The 13,337-nt window shown below is 40.1% G+C and overlaps 1 protein-coding gene across 4 annotated transcripts in view; it reads left to right on the forward strand.

The window, feature by feature from the left end:
• The window catches only part of LOC117532123 (C-myc promoter-binding protein-like), a 243,039-nt gene that overhangs the window by 175,865 nt on the left and 53,837 nt on the right, over window positions 1-13,337 (forward strand). For all 4 annotated transcript variants that reach the window (XM_034195403.1, XM_034195412.1, XM_034195420.1 and 1 more), the window contains one exon: window positions 8,083-8,202. In XM_034195403.1, the coding sequence (XP_034051294.1) occupies window positions 8,083-8,202 (120 nt within the window). The remainder of the gene's footprint in view (window positions 1-8,082; window positions 8,203-13,337) is intronic.

The raw sequence follows: 13,337 nt of genomic DNA on the forward strand, positions 1-13,337 counted from the left end.
GAAATGGCATCTCACTAATTTAGAAGATCTTCATTTAGCCTGGAAAAAGAGTCTGTTGCTCTATAAAAAAGCCCTCCATAAAGCTAGGACATCTTACTATTCATCACTAATTGAAGAAAATAAGAACAACCCCAGGTTTCTTTTCAGCACTGTAGCCAGGCTGACAGAGTCAGAGCTCTATTGAGCCGAGTATTCCTTTAACTTTAACTAGTAATGACTTCATGACTTTCTTTGCAAATAAAATTTTAACTATTAGAGAAAAAATTATTCATAACCATCCCAAAGACATATGTTTATGTTCGACTGCTTTCAGTAATGCTGGTATTTGGTTAGACTCTTTCTCTCCGATTGTTCTGTCTGAGTTACTTTCATTAGTCACTTCCTCCAAACCATCAACATGTCTATTAGACCCCATTCCTACCAGGCTGCTCAAGGAAGCCCTACCGTTAATTAATGCTTCAATCTTAAATATGATCAATCTATCTTTATTAGTTGGCTATGTACCACAGGCTTTTAAGGTGGCAGTAATTAAACCATTACTTAAAAAGCCATCACTTGACCCAGCTATCTTAGCTAATTATAGGCCTCCAACCTTCCTTTTCTCTCAAAAAGTCTTGAAAGGGTAGTTGTAAAACAGCTAACTGATCATCTGCAGAGGAATGGTCTATTTGAAGAGTTTCAGTCAGGTTTCAGAATTCATCATAGTACAGAAACAGCATTAGTGAAGGTTACAAATGATCTTCTTATGGCCTCAGACAGTGGGCTCATCTCTGTGTTCGTCCTGTTAGACCTCAGTGCAGCTTTTGATACTGTTGATCATAAAATTTTATTACAGAGATTAGAGCATGCCATAGGTATTAAAGGCACTGCGCTGCAGTGGTTTTAATCATATTTATCTAGTAGATTACAATTTGTTCATGTAAATGGGGAGTCTTCTTCGCGGACTAAGGTTAATTATGGAGTTCCACAAGGTTCTGTGCTAGAACCGATTTTATTCACTTTATACATGTTTCCCTTAGGCAGTATTATTAGAAAGCATTGCTTAAATTTTCATTGTTACGCAGATGATACCCAGCTTTATCTATCCATGAAGCCAGAGGACACACACCAATTAGCTAAACCGCAGGAATGTCTTTCAGACATAAAGACATGGATGACCTCTAATTTCCTGCTTTTAAATTCAGATAAAACTGAAGTTATTGTACTTGGCCCCACAAATCTTAGAAACATGGTGTCTAACCAGATCCTTACTCTGGATGGCATTACCCTGACCTCCAGTAATACTGTGAGAAATCTTGGAGTCATTTTTGATCAGGATATGTCCTTCAATGTGCATATTAAGTAAATATGTAGGACTGCTTTTTTGCATTTGCGCAATATCTCTAAAATGAGAAAGGTCTTGTCTCAGAGTGATGCTGAAAAGCTAATTCATGCATTTATTTCTTCTAGGCTGGACTATTGTAATTCATTATCATCAGGTTGTCCTAAAAGTTCCCTGAAAAGCCTTCAGTTAATTCAAAATGCTGCAGCTAGAGTACTGACAGGGACTAGTTGGAGAGAGCATATTTCACCCATATTGGCTTCTCTTCATTGGCTCCCTGTTAATTCCAGAATAGAATTTAAAATTCTTCTTCTTACTTATAAGGTTTTGAATAATCATGTCCCATCTTATCTTAGGGACCTCATAGTACCATATCACCCCAATAGAGCGCTTCACTCTCAGAGTAGAATGGGAGGCAGAGCCTTCAGCTTTCAGGCTCCTCTCCTGTGGAACCAGCTCCCAATTCAGATTAGGGAGACAGACACCCTCTCTACTTTTAAGATTAAGCTTAAAACTTTCCTTTTTGAAAAAGCTTATAATTAGGGCTGGATCAGGTGACCCTGAACCATCCCTTAGTTATGCTGTTATAGACTTAGACTGCTGGGGGGTTCCCATGATGCACCCAGTTTCTTTTATTCACCTCTTTTTGCTCTGTATGTACCACTCTGCTTTTAATCATTGGTGATTGATCTCTGCTCTCTTCCACAGCATGTCTTTTTCCTGGTTCTCTCCCCTCAGCCCCCACCAGTCCCAGCAGAAGACTGCCCCTCCATGAGCCTGGTTCTGCTGGAGGTTTCTTCCTGTTAAAAGGGAGTTTTCCTTCCCACTGTCGCCAAGTGGTTGCTCATAGGGGGTCGTTTTGACCGTTGGGGTTTTTCTGTAATTATTGTATGGCTTTTGCCTTACAATATAAAGCGCCTTGGGGCGACTGTTTATTGTGATTTGGCGCTATATAAATAAAATTCATTTGATTTGATTTGGTGTCCCCCATGATTGGGACCTGTTTTTGGTTGCTCTGTGTATATTTATACAGTTGTATGTAAAAACGTTTGGGCACTCCTAATGATTTCCAAGATTTTTCTTTATAAATCATTGGTTGTTTGGAACAGCAGTTTCAGTTAAATATATCATATAGCAGATGAACACACTGATATTTGAGAAGTGAAATTAAGTTTCTAGGATTTACAGAAAGTGTGCAATAATTCTTTAAACAAAATTAGGCAGGTGCATAAATTTGGGCACCCCAACAGAAAAAATACATCAATATTTAGTAGATCCTTCTTTTGCAGAAATAATAGCCTCTAAACGCTTCCTGTAGCTTCCAATGAGAGTCTGGATTCTGGTTGAAGGTATTTTGGACCATTCTTCTTTACAAAACATCTCCAGTTCAGTCAGGTTTGTTGGTTTCCAAGCATGGACAGCCCGCTTGTTGAACAGTCTTTGTTTTCAGGTAATTTTAGAGTTATTTAGAGGCTCCCATGTTGCCACTCATTAGAAGAGATGCAAAGAGGGGAAACATTTGTAAATGCCCACCTTAAATACCCTTTCTCATGATTGGATTCATCTGTGTAATGTGGCCAAGGGTCAGTGAGCTTACCAAACCAATTTTGTGTTCCAATAATTAGTGCTAAATGTATTCAAATCAATAAAATGACAATCCTGCCCAATTTTGTTTAAATAATTATTGCACGCTTTCTGTAAATACTAGAAAATTCACTTCACTTCTCCAATATGAGTATGTTTATCTGCTATATGATATATTTAAGTGAACTTTATGATCCAGACAATGAATGATTTATAAAGGAAACTCATGAAAATTATCAGGCGTGCCAAAACTTTTGCATACGTTTGTACTTGGACACTAGACCTGTTCAAAATGTCAAATGTTACAAAATCTTTTGGGCCACACTTTGTTCTTGTTCCACTAATAAAATAAAACATCTGTGGCAAATTTTATTGTAATCGGACATAGTTTAGGGCTCCCCCACAAAGCAACAATTTTCTCCAAACAAGCAATCTAGTAATCCAGTAATTCCAGTAATGTTCTCCTCTGGGTGACCAATCAACCAGCACTTTTTGCGATTAGAAGCCATCACATGTACCTGTGAAAGAAAAACAATGGCATCAAAGTCTTCCCCTGTTAGGGGGAAGTTGCCTTGCCAACGGAGGGAGAGGAAAATGTGTCACTCTGGGGGACCTCGAAATCTTATCTGATTGAGTTCAAATTTGATCTGCACAAAAGTGGAACAAAACAGCATGTGGCCCGAAGTCTCTTGCAACTTTTATTTTTTCACTATATAACATGAACCTATTGGACACATTTGGAGTACTGTTGAGAGCATCTGATAGCTGTGCATTGATAGCCTTGATGATGACTGTGTAGGAAAATGAGTTCATCCACTGTATTTGGTTTCACACATGCCCAGTTTTTGGCAGCTGTGATGCCACCAGCAGAAAAATAGTCTCTGTGATGGAACTGAAGTGAATGGGCAGCAAATGTAATCATTTGAAGCAGATTCTTTTGTGTATGATTTGTCCTTAAATTGTAGGATAATCTTGCTGTTGGGTTTACCCAACTCAAAGTATTTTCTAGACTATAAATCCTATTTTTGTTGTTTTTGTTTTTCACTAGTTTGGGAGGTCCTGCAACTTAAATTCCATTGCAGCTCATGTACAGAAAAATTACATTTATTATTAATACTATAATCCATCCATCCACTTTCTGTTAAGGGTCACGGTTGGGGGGGGTGGGGAAGCTGGAGCCTATCCCAGTAGTCAGGGTGTGAGGCAGGGAACACCCTGGACAGGATGCTCGTCTGTCGCAGGGCATTAATACTATAGTGGTATTAGATATTGGTATAGAGTTTTCCCATGAGTTAAGTCAAGTCTGGGGGCATGCATTGGTGCAGTGCTTTGTCGCATCCGCAACACTGCAGAACCGCCTTGGGTCCTGGATAGGAACCAGCCAGGCAGACAACCAGTCCATTCCCACATATCTAAAATAACCATCTCTCTGCCGCAACCAGGTGAAACATGGGGACCCCCTTGTCCGCTCTAGATACTGGGGTCCTCAACACTCAGGCAGTTGCATGTTGGATCATTCACAGAAAAACAGGATTCAAACACTAAACAAAATAAACATTAATAATAAAATGATCAATGCCAGAAATAAAAGTACACTACAGCAATGCACAAAAATACCAAATTAAAGAGCTAGGAAAAATCTGATGTACTCGTGTTTGTATTGTAGTGTTTCCAGCACTGTCAGCCATCATGTTCATGTTCATCTGCATCAAAATAAAATAAAATATCAAATGACAAGGATCTATTTTAGGCATTATATAAAACAAATAATGAATGTTTAGGAGGGCAATGGTAAGAATATTTCATGAGGTGAAAGGTGGAATGTTCCATTCAGCAAGGCGCAATCGGACAAACATGAAAAGACATAATGTTTATGATTTGTCATGAAAACTCTACAATCAACACAATATAATTATGTAGATGTAAATGTAATAACTTAAATATCTTGGAAAGAGTAGCCAATCAGCCATTTTTTGGTCCTATTTGAATTCAGCATGCCAAAATCCATGGAGGATTGAACGCAAGGCCTTTGCAATACCCGATGACCGATGTCGGACAAAAACAATCTCAAAAATAATGTAAAGTATGAGTTGCACCTTTACTGCTCCAAGCTTTAGTATGTTGCAACTAAAGAATCACTTTTAGAGCCAAAGTCAGTGGAATCTGGTGGATACATGAACATCAGTTACTTAAAATTTCTTTGATTTTATTGACATCAATCATTAGCAAATGAATGATTAATCTGATTATAGTATGCAATTTTCAAAAACTGTGTGACAATGCAAGGAGGAAACCCATGGTTTAAGGCACACAGATGCCCATGACAGCTCTGAAGGAGATACAGGCTTGAGTGACTGTGATTGGAGAAGCTGGACATAGTGCAACTTTTGTCTGTTGCATCACCAGTTATGCAGTAAAATGTGATGGTGACATGGAGCAGGGACATATTTTATTTGAGAAGATGTGAAATTTGAGCTGCAGATTGCCAAAATTCACATGGGAGACTTGAGCCTAAGTTTGGTCAGTTTTCCTGTAACAAAGTCCTTTGCTTTTCAGCTTCAGTAAGAAGCTGTGACTGGTGATGTAATGGGTAAAAGTGACACTTTGAAACTCAGCTTGTAGATTCAGTCTGCCTTTACTTATCTCTCTCACTATCCACCTATTGATTTGTCATTGTCAATTAAGGGGAGTAATTACTCAAAGGCATATTTTTGATTACGGAAATAATTGTAATCATGAAGATGGCACCTCTTCAGCCGAGGAAGCAGAGCTCATGGAACAGCAGGAGATCCGGAATATGGAGATCATTATTGTGATTTCTGGATGAGCTTTGTCGCTTGCTGTGAGTTGGCAGTTCTGTCACATTGTAATCAGTTGGTCCATCTGCATTTATTTCGAGGTGTTGGTCACAAACTATAAAGCGAAACCGCAACCAAACCATCAAACATCTGGTTGCCTGAACACTTGAGGATGTTTTAGAGACCAATGGTGAAGACAGCTACTCAAAGACACACTTTGAGTAATGGCATATTGTTCCTGCTAAAAAAAAAAAAAAAAAGGTCTTCACAGCAGAGTTCATTTGCAATTGTGGCATTCATTAATTATTTATGCATGCTTGAACAGAGAGAGTACAGTTCAAACTGAAGTCAGATTCCTTGCATTCTTTCAAGGTACTTGGCGAGTAAAAGCTATTCTGATTGTTCTGATTCTGATTCCAATTTTTAACAAATTTGAAAAAAACAAAACAACTTTTTCACATGTTGTTATGGGGTATTGTGTGAAATTTCATCCATTTTAGAATAAGCCTGTAACATAACAAAATGTGGACAACGTGAAGTGCTGTGAATACTTTCTGGATGCACCGTACAGCAGACTGCCACCTTTACTGAATTGATAAAATTTTTAGAAAATAATTTTTGTAGTGCAACAATATATCATGCTCAGTATGTTCATGATGCCCCATATTTGCAAAGTTCATAACCTACGCAATTTATTTTTATGCAGTAAAATATTTCTATAATTGTTTTGAAAAGTCAGTTTTTTTTCTTCTTTTTTTTGTGTTTCTGAGTGCCTGTGTATGTGTTTTGTGATTTTGAGGGATGATATTTTAGAAAAAAATTGTACATGCAATTAAATGATTAATTTAGATTAATTGCAATCCTTATAATTAATTACATAAATTTTTTAATCACCTGACAGCACTGATATAGAGTTAAGTTAGGGGTGGGGGGGGAAATCAGTTCTTAGAGTCATCACAATGTGGACAATTTTAAGTCTATTTACAAATATCTTTCGATTTTATAAATGTTAATTGCAGGGGTACGATTGTGCTGGCCAGTTTTAAGGAACACTTTTTTCCGATTCCTTATGTATTTCTTTAATTACTGGACTGTCCTTTTAATTTTGGTACATTCGTCATGTGACTTCACTGCAGCCAATCTGTCAGTGCGCTGTCGGTTTGGAGAACACAGCATGAAGCAGCTGCAGGTGTAGCGATCTGTAATGAAGCTGAAAAAAATGGACTATATGCGACAAACCACAGGACAAGAAGGACATAGTCACAAGTTCTGTCTCCATACTCACAGTTTTAAATAAAACTTTTACGTGACTGAGCTCTTGTTTGCGCTGCTAAAGAAAATCTCCTGTTTTATCTTCACCCATCTGTCAGTGCGTTAGAGGTTCAGCTGACTGCTCCTCTGAATGCAGACTCATGCTTTTGTTTCATAAAGGGCTAATAAACAATCAAAATAGCTTATTTGCTGAGTATCATAGATGTTGTGTACAGTTGTGGTTTGGAAGTTTACCTACACTCATAATGTTGTGGTAATTTTGGGCTTTGAATGATGTCCTTGAACTGTTCTTCTGCCAGGATGGTATGATTCTACAGCATACATCATTAATGACTTTTAAAAACAAGAACTTGGTGCACAAGTTTGAATTTTTTTTGGGGGGGATTTTCTTTAATCCACACAAGGTCAAAATTATACATACATGCTCAAATACATACATACATTCACTTAACACCTGACATGAACAAACATTTGTTCTGAACTTCAACCAGAAGCTCAGGATCACAACTCAGGCAAGGATGGAGTTGGAGGCATCAGATAGAAATGTGACATCATCATCATCCATTTTTAAGAGAGCGCTCCATCACCGTGACCTCAAATGTTTTTGAACACAGAGAAAGTCATTAATCCCAGATTAACATAAAAAAATTGGTTGGAAATCTTTTGTCCAACTTTCTGATGTAGATTTTAGAGTGATGACTTTGTCTGTTGTATTTTGAAGTGTAGTAGTCAGTCCTCCTGACTTAATGCACATAATTTTTGATAAATCGGAATGTGTAGTTGGGGAAGGTGATAAATATTTAGCGTATGTAAAGTTATTTCCACAACTGTATATTATCCGTGTATGTGAAAACTGATTTCTTTTTTCTTTTTTTGTCTTGCACTCATAATTAATGTGAGCCATCAAATATTAATATTTAACATTGCAAATTCTGCTATTTAGCACATGAATGTAAGAAATTTTCTCTTTTAAAAAAATCTACACGTCGGTCATTTCTCTGCAATTTATCTCAGAATTTTGCTGTAAAGTTTGTTTTTTTTTATATCAGTGGCTTTCTTGTCTAACTAACCCTTTTGCCTTCTGTTTGATGTGTTTTGAATCTGCAGGGGATCAGTCAGATTTAGGTTATAACTCACTGTCCAAAGAGGAGGTGAGGAGAGGAGACACCAAAGCCCCAGACTCCATTCCTGACAAAGACGACAAGAAGGAGAGCGACTGCAGCTCCTGTCAGTCGGGTTTCTCATCTGTGTGTGTGTGTGTGTGTGTGTGTATGTGTGTGTGTGTGTGTTTGTTTGTTTGTTTGTTTGTTTGTTGGGGGGGAGAGATTGTAGCCAAACAGGATTTCCTGTTCCTTGCTTTGATTGTGCCATCTCCTTCAAAATTGTTAAATTTATATTGTCTGTCTGCGTACATCAAGGCATTTCTGTCTGGTTAGAAAGATCATGTGCTCTTCACTCTCATAGTTTCATTAATTTGGTTCACACAAAGCATTATTGCCTTTGTGTTTGGATCATGTTCAAACTAATGTCTCATTAACCTCCCAGAGTTATTCAGTATTGCGTCACATAGATTAACAGATATAATATTGATTAGTTCATGTTGATGACTGTTATCCTTGGTCATTAGTAATTAGTAATATTAGCACTGTTGCCTCACAGCAAGAAGGTCATGGGATCGATTCCCACCTGTGGACTTCTGTGGGTTTCCTCTTGGTGCGCCAATTTCCTCCCACATCTAAAGACATGCAGGTTAGGTGAATTGGAAACTTTATAAATTGTCCACATCACCTTGCAAAAGAGATCTCAATCTCAGTGGGACCAACCTAGTTAAATAAAGGTTAAATAAAAAAAAAAAATAGTACTACATGGAACAGAGGAAGAAAGACAAATGTATTCTGGCTCAGGTCATACAGTTCAGGTCACACTGCACTTAGTGTTCAGTAACTTCATGAAATTTGTGGTTGTTGATGGGCTGTGGACATCTTCTGCCATAAATGATGAGGTAGAGATAAGGGTTCTTGTACCATAGCATTACTTGTACTGCAGAATAAATAGTAACATAATAATATGAGGTCAGGCAGTGGATGCTGGAAACTCTAAAATGGTGGGTAAGTTTAACTAGGTTAATGATAAACTACTCAAATACATGAAATTGGACACAAACAGTGACGTGTCTGGTGGACAAGAACATACCCACACTCAGGTGCTTGTGTGTGTGTGTGTGTCTTACTATTTATGCCCTATGATCTTGCCGCATTATATCACTTCCTTGAGTGCTGCCACAATCTGCAGGGTCGTAGTAATGTTTTTATCTCTCACGTTATCACCTATACACACATGACTTAAAGAGCATATCTCACTCCAGTCTGCTTCTTCTTCTTCTTTGTCTTTCGGCTGTTCCCGTTAGGGGTCGCCACTGCAGATCAATCATTTCCATCTCACCCTGTCCTCTGTATCTTCCTCTGTCACACCAACCACCTGCATGTCCTCTCTCAGCACATCCATGAACCTCCTCTTTGGTCTCCCTCTTCTCCTCCTGCCTGGTGGCTCCATCCTCAGCATCCTTCTCCCTATATACCCTGGGTCCCTCCTCTGCACATGTCCAAACCATCTCAATCTCGCCTCTCTGACTTTGTCTCCAAACCGTCCCACCTGAGCTGTCCCTCTGATATGTTCATTCCTAATCTTGTCCATTCTTGTCACTCCCAAGAGAATCTCAACATCTTCAGCTCTGCCACCTCCAGCTCTGCCTCCTGTCTTTTTGTTAGTGCCACTGTCTCTAAAGCATACAACATAGCTGGTCTCACTACTGTTTTGTAAACTTTCCCCTTCACTCTTGCTGATATTCTTCGGTCACAAATCATTCCTGCCACCTTTCTCCAACCACTCCACCCTGCCTGCACTCTCTTCTTCACCTCTCTACCACACTCTCCATTACTTTGAACAGTTGACCCCAAATATTTAAACTCATCTACTTTCACCACTTCTACTCCTTGTAACTGCACTATTCCACTGGGCTCCCTCTCATTCACACACATGTACTCAGTCTTGCTTCTACTGACTTTCATTCCCCTTCTCTCCAAAGCATATCTCCACTTCTCCAGACTAGACTCAACTTGCTCTCTACTCTCACTACAGATCACAATGTCATCTGCAAACATCATACTCTATGGGGACTCCTGTCTGATCTCATCTGCCAACCTGTCCATCACCACTGCAAACAAGAAAGGACTCAGAGCTGATCCTTGGTGTAACCCCACCTCCACCTTGAATGAGTCTGTCATTCTGACTGCGCATCTCACCGCTGTCACACTATTCTTGTACATGTCCTGCACTACCCTAACATACTTCTCTGCCACTCCAGACTTCCTCATACAATGCCACAACTCTTCTCTTGGCACCCTATCATAAGCTTTTTCTAAGTCCACAAACACACAATGTAACTCTTTCTGTCCTTCTCTGTACTTTTCCAACAGTATTCTCAGAGCAAACATTGCATCTGTAGTGCTCTTTCTCGGCATGAAACCATATTGCTGCTCACAGATCTTCACCTGTTTTCTAAGCCTACCTTCTACTACTCTTTCCCATAACTTCATGCTGTGGCTGATCAGCTTTATGCCTCTGTAGTTACTGCAGCTCTGCACATCACCCTTGTTCTTGAAAATAGGAACCAGCACACTTCGTCTCCACTCCTCAGGCATCCTCTCACTTTCCAAGATTTTATTAAACAATCTGGTTAGAAACTCTACTGCCATCTCTCCTAGACATTTCCATGCCTCCATTGGAATGTCATCTGGACCAACTGCCTTTCCACTCTTCATCCTCTTCATAGCAGCCCTCACTTCTTCCTTGCTAATCTCTTTTACTTCCTGATTTACTCTCACCACATCATCCAGCCTTTTCTCTCGCTCATTTTCTTTATTCATCAACTCTTCAAAATATTCCCTCCACCTTCTCAGCACACACTCCTCACTTGTCAGCACATTACCATGTGCATCTTTTACCACCCTAACCTGCTGCATATCCTTTCCAGCTCTATCCCTTTGTCTGGCCAATCGGTACAAGTCCTTTTCTCCTTCCTTACTATTCAACTTCTTGTACAGCTCGCAATATGCCTTTTCCTTTGCTTTTGCCACTTTTCTTCTCGCCTTACGCCGCATCTCCTTGTTCTCCTGTCTACTTTCTTCATCTCTCCGACTATCCCAAAACTTTTTTGCCAACCTCTTTCTCCTTATGCTTTCCTGGACCTCTTCATTCCACCACCAAGTCTCCTTGTCTTCCTTCCACTGTCCAGATGTCATACCCAGTACTGCCCTAGCTGTCTCCCTCACCACATCTGCAGTACTTTTCCAGTTGTCCAAAATTACTTCCCCTCCAACTAGTGCTTCTCTCACCTGCTCGCTAAATTTCACACAACAGTCTTCCTCCTTCAGCTTCCACCATCTGATCCTTTGTTGAGCTCTCACTCTCTTCTTCTTCTTTACCTCTAAAGTCATCCTACAAACAACCATCCTATGCTGTCTAGTGACACTCTCTCCTGCTACCACCTTACAGTCTGTGATTTCTTTTAGCTTGCATCTCCTATAAAGAATGTAGTCCACCTGTGTGCACCTTCCTCCACTCTTATATGTTACCCTGTGCTCCTCCCTTTTCTTAAAGTAGGTATTCACCACAGCCATTTCCATCCTTTTTGCAAAATCAACTACCATCTGTCCTTCCCCATTCCTATCCTTGATACCATATCTACCCATTACTTCCTCATCACCTCTGTTCCCTTCACCAACATGCCCGTTGAAGTCTGCTCCTATCACCACTCTTTCATGCTTGGGCACACTCTCCACCACCTCATCTAACACACTCCAGAAATCTTCTTTCTCCTTCATCTCACAGCCTACCTGTGGGGCATATGCACTGATGATATTCATCATCACCCCTTCAATTTCCAACTTCACACTCATCACCCTGTCAGACACTCGCTTAACCTCCAACACACTTTTAACATACTCTTCCTTTAAAATGACCCCAACACCATTTCTCTTCCTATCCTCACCATGGTACAACAACTTGTACCCACTGCCGATGCTCCTGCTCTTACTTCCCTTCCACTTGGTCTCTTGCACACACAATATGTCTACCTTTCTCCTCTCCATCATATCAGCCAGCTCTCTCCCTTTACCAGTCATACTACCAACATTCAAAGTCCCCACTCTCATTTCCACCCTTCTAGTTTTCTTCTTCTCCCGCTGTTCGTGGCAACGTTTTCCTCCTCTTCTTCGTCGTCTTCTGCGCTATGTTTTAAAAATTCTATTCCAGATTATAAATCATTTCTTCCAAGTCTTAATCTTGTGCGGGCCCTGATTTAGCTGATAAAGTAAAATTATCTGGTGTGCGTCTGAAAAATGTATGACAGATCCACACCCAATTTTGATCCAGAACGATGACGTCACCTTCGGAACCGACTTTAGTTGTCTTAAACTCAGACTTTCACCAGTACACATAGTCAGTTTTTTGGTACACAAATGTAACTTTAATTTAACTTTAATTTGACTTTCAAGTCAAATTGTTGGGGTTTTTTTTTTGGGGGGGGGGGGGGGGTTGCCAATTGTTGTCTCCGCCTTCTATGTAACCTGCGGCGTATTCAGAAAAAAAGCCCCACAAAACATCAAATACGCATAAATAAGACTGGATAAGCACAAAGTAATAATAAATACAAACCCTCAGAGATGCCTCCTGATGTTACTCCTCCCATGTTCATGCACAGCAGCCATGTTGAATATCGTTCAGCTGTCTGCGCCGCTCCGATTCCACACGGCTCCATACGTAAACAAAGTCGCCATCTCCTTTCGATAGTTCCAAATTCTACAAGTTCCACATGACCATCAGTAAACATCTGATCATCGTCGTCTGGTTTGTGCTGCTTTATTCTTTCATTTGTCCACCCACAATCACCGGTAAACATCAACGTTGCTACGAACGGCTGGGAGCTGGTCCAAGTATCAAGGAGAGCTTTCCTGATATGGTCACAAGCAGAACTGTCCACTGTCATCGACGACTGTCGCCTTTCTGCAACTCTACTTCTCTAAAATAAACTTCTACAGCTTTCTCCATGAGACTCACCAGCTCCCAGTGTAGCCTATCATAGTCTGGATGAGACGCCATTTCGTCTCCATGATGGCGACACAAATGCCGCCTGCTCCCACACTTTGGGACACGCTTTGTTAGAGTTCAGCTGTTTTTGAAGCTCATTTCTCACACTGTGTTCAGGTGCATGTCTCCAATCTTTCTGCGTGCTGCGGACAAAATGCTCCCATTTTCCCCTCACTTTCCCCTTTCTTGAAGACACACTCTGAAAGCTTTGTACC

This window comes from Thalassophryne amazonica, chromosome 2, assembly GCF_902500255.1.
Source record: "Thalassophryne amazonica chromosome 2, fThaAma1.1, whole genome shotgun sequence".
In the NCBI taxonomy this organism is placed as follows: Eukaryota; Metazoa; Chordata; class Actinopteri; order Batrachoidiformes; family Batrachoididae; genus Thalassophryne; species Thalassophryne amazonica.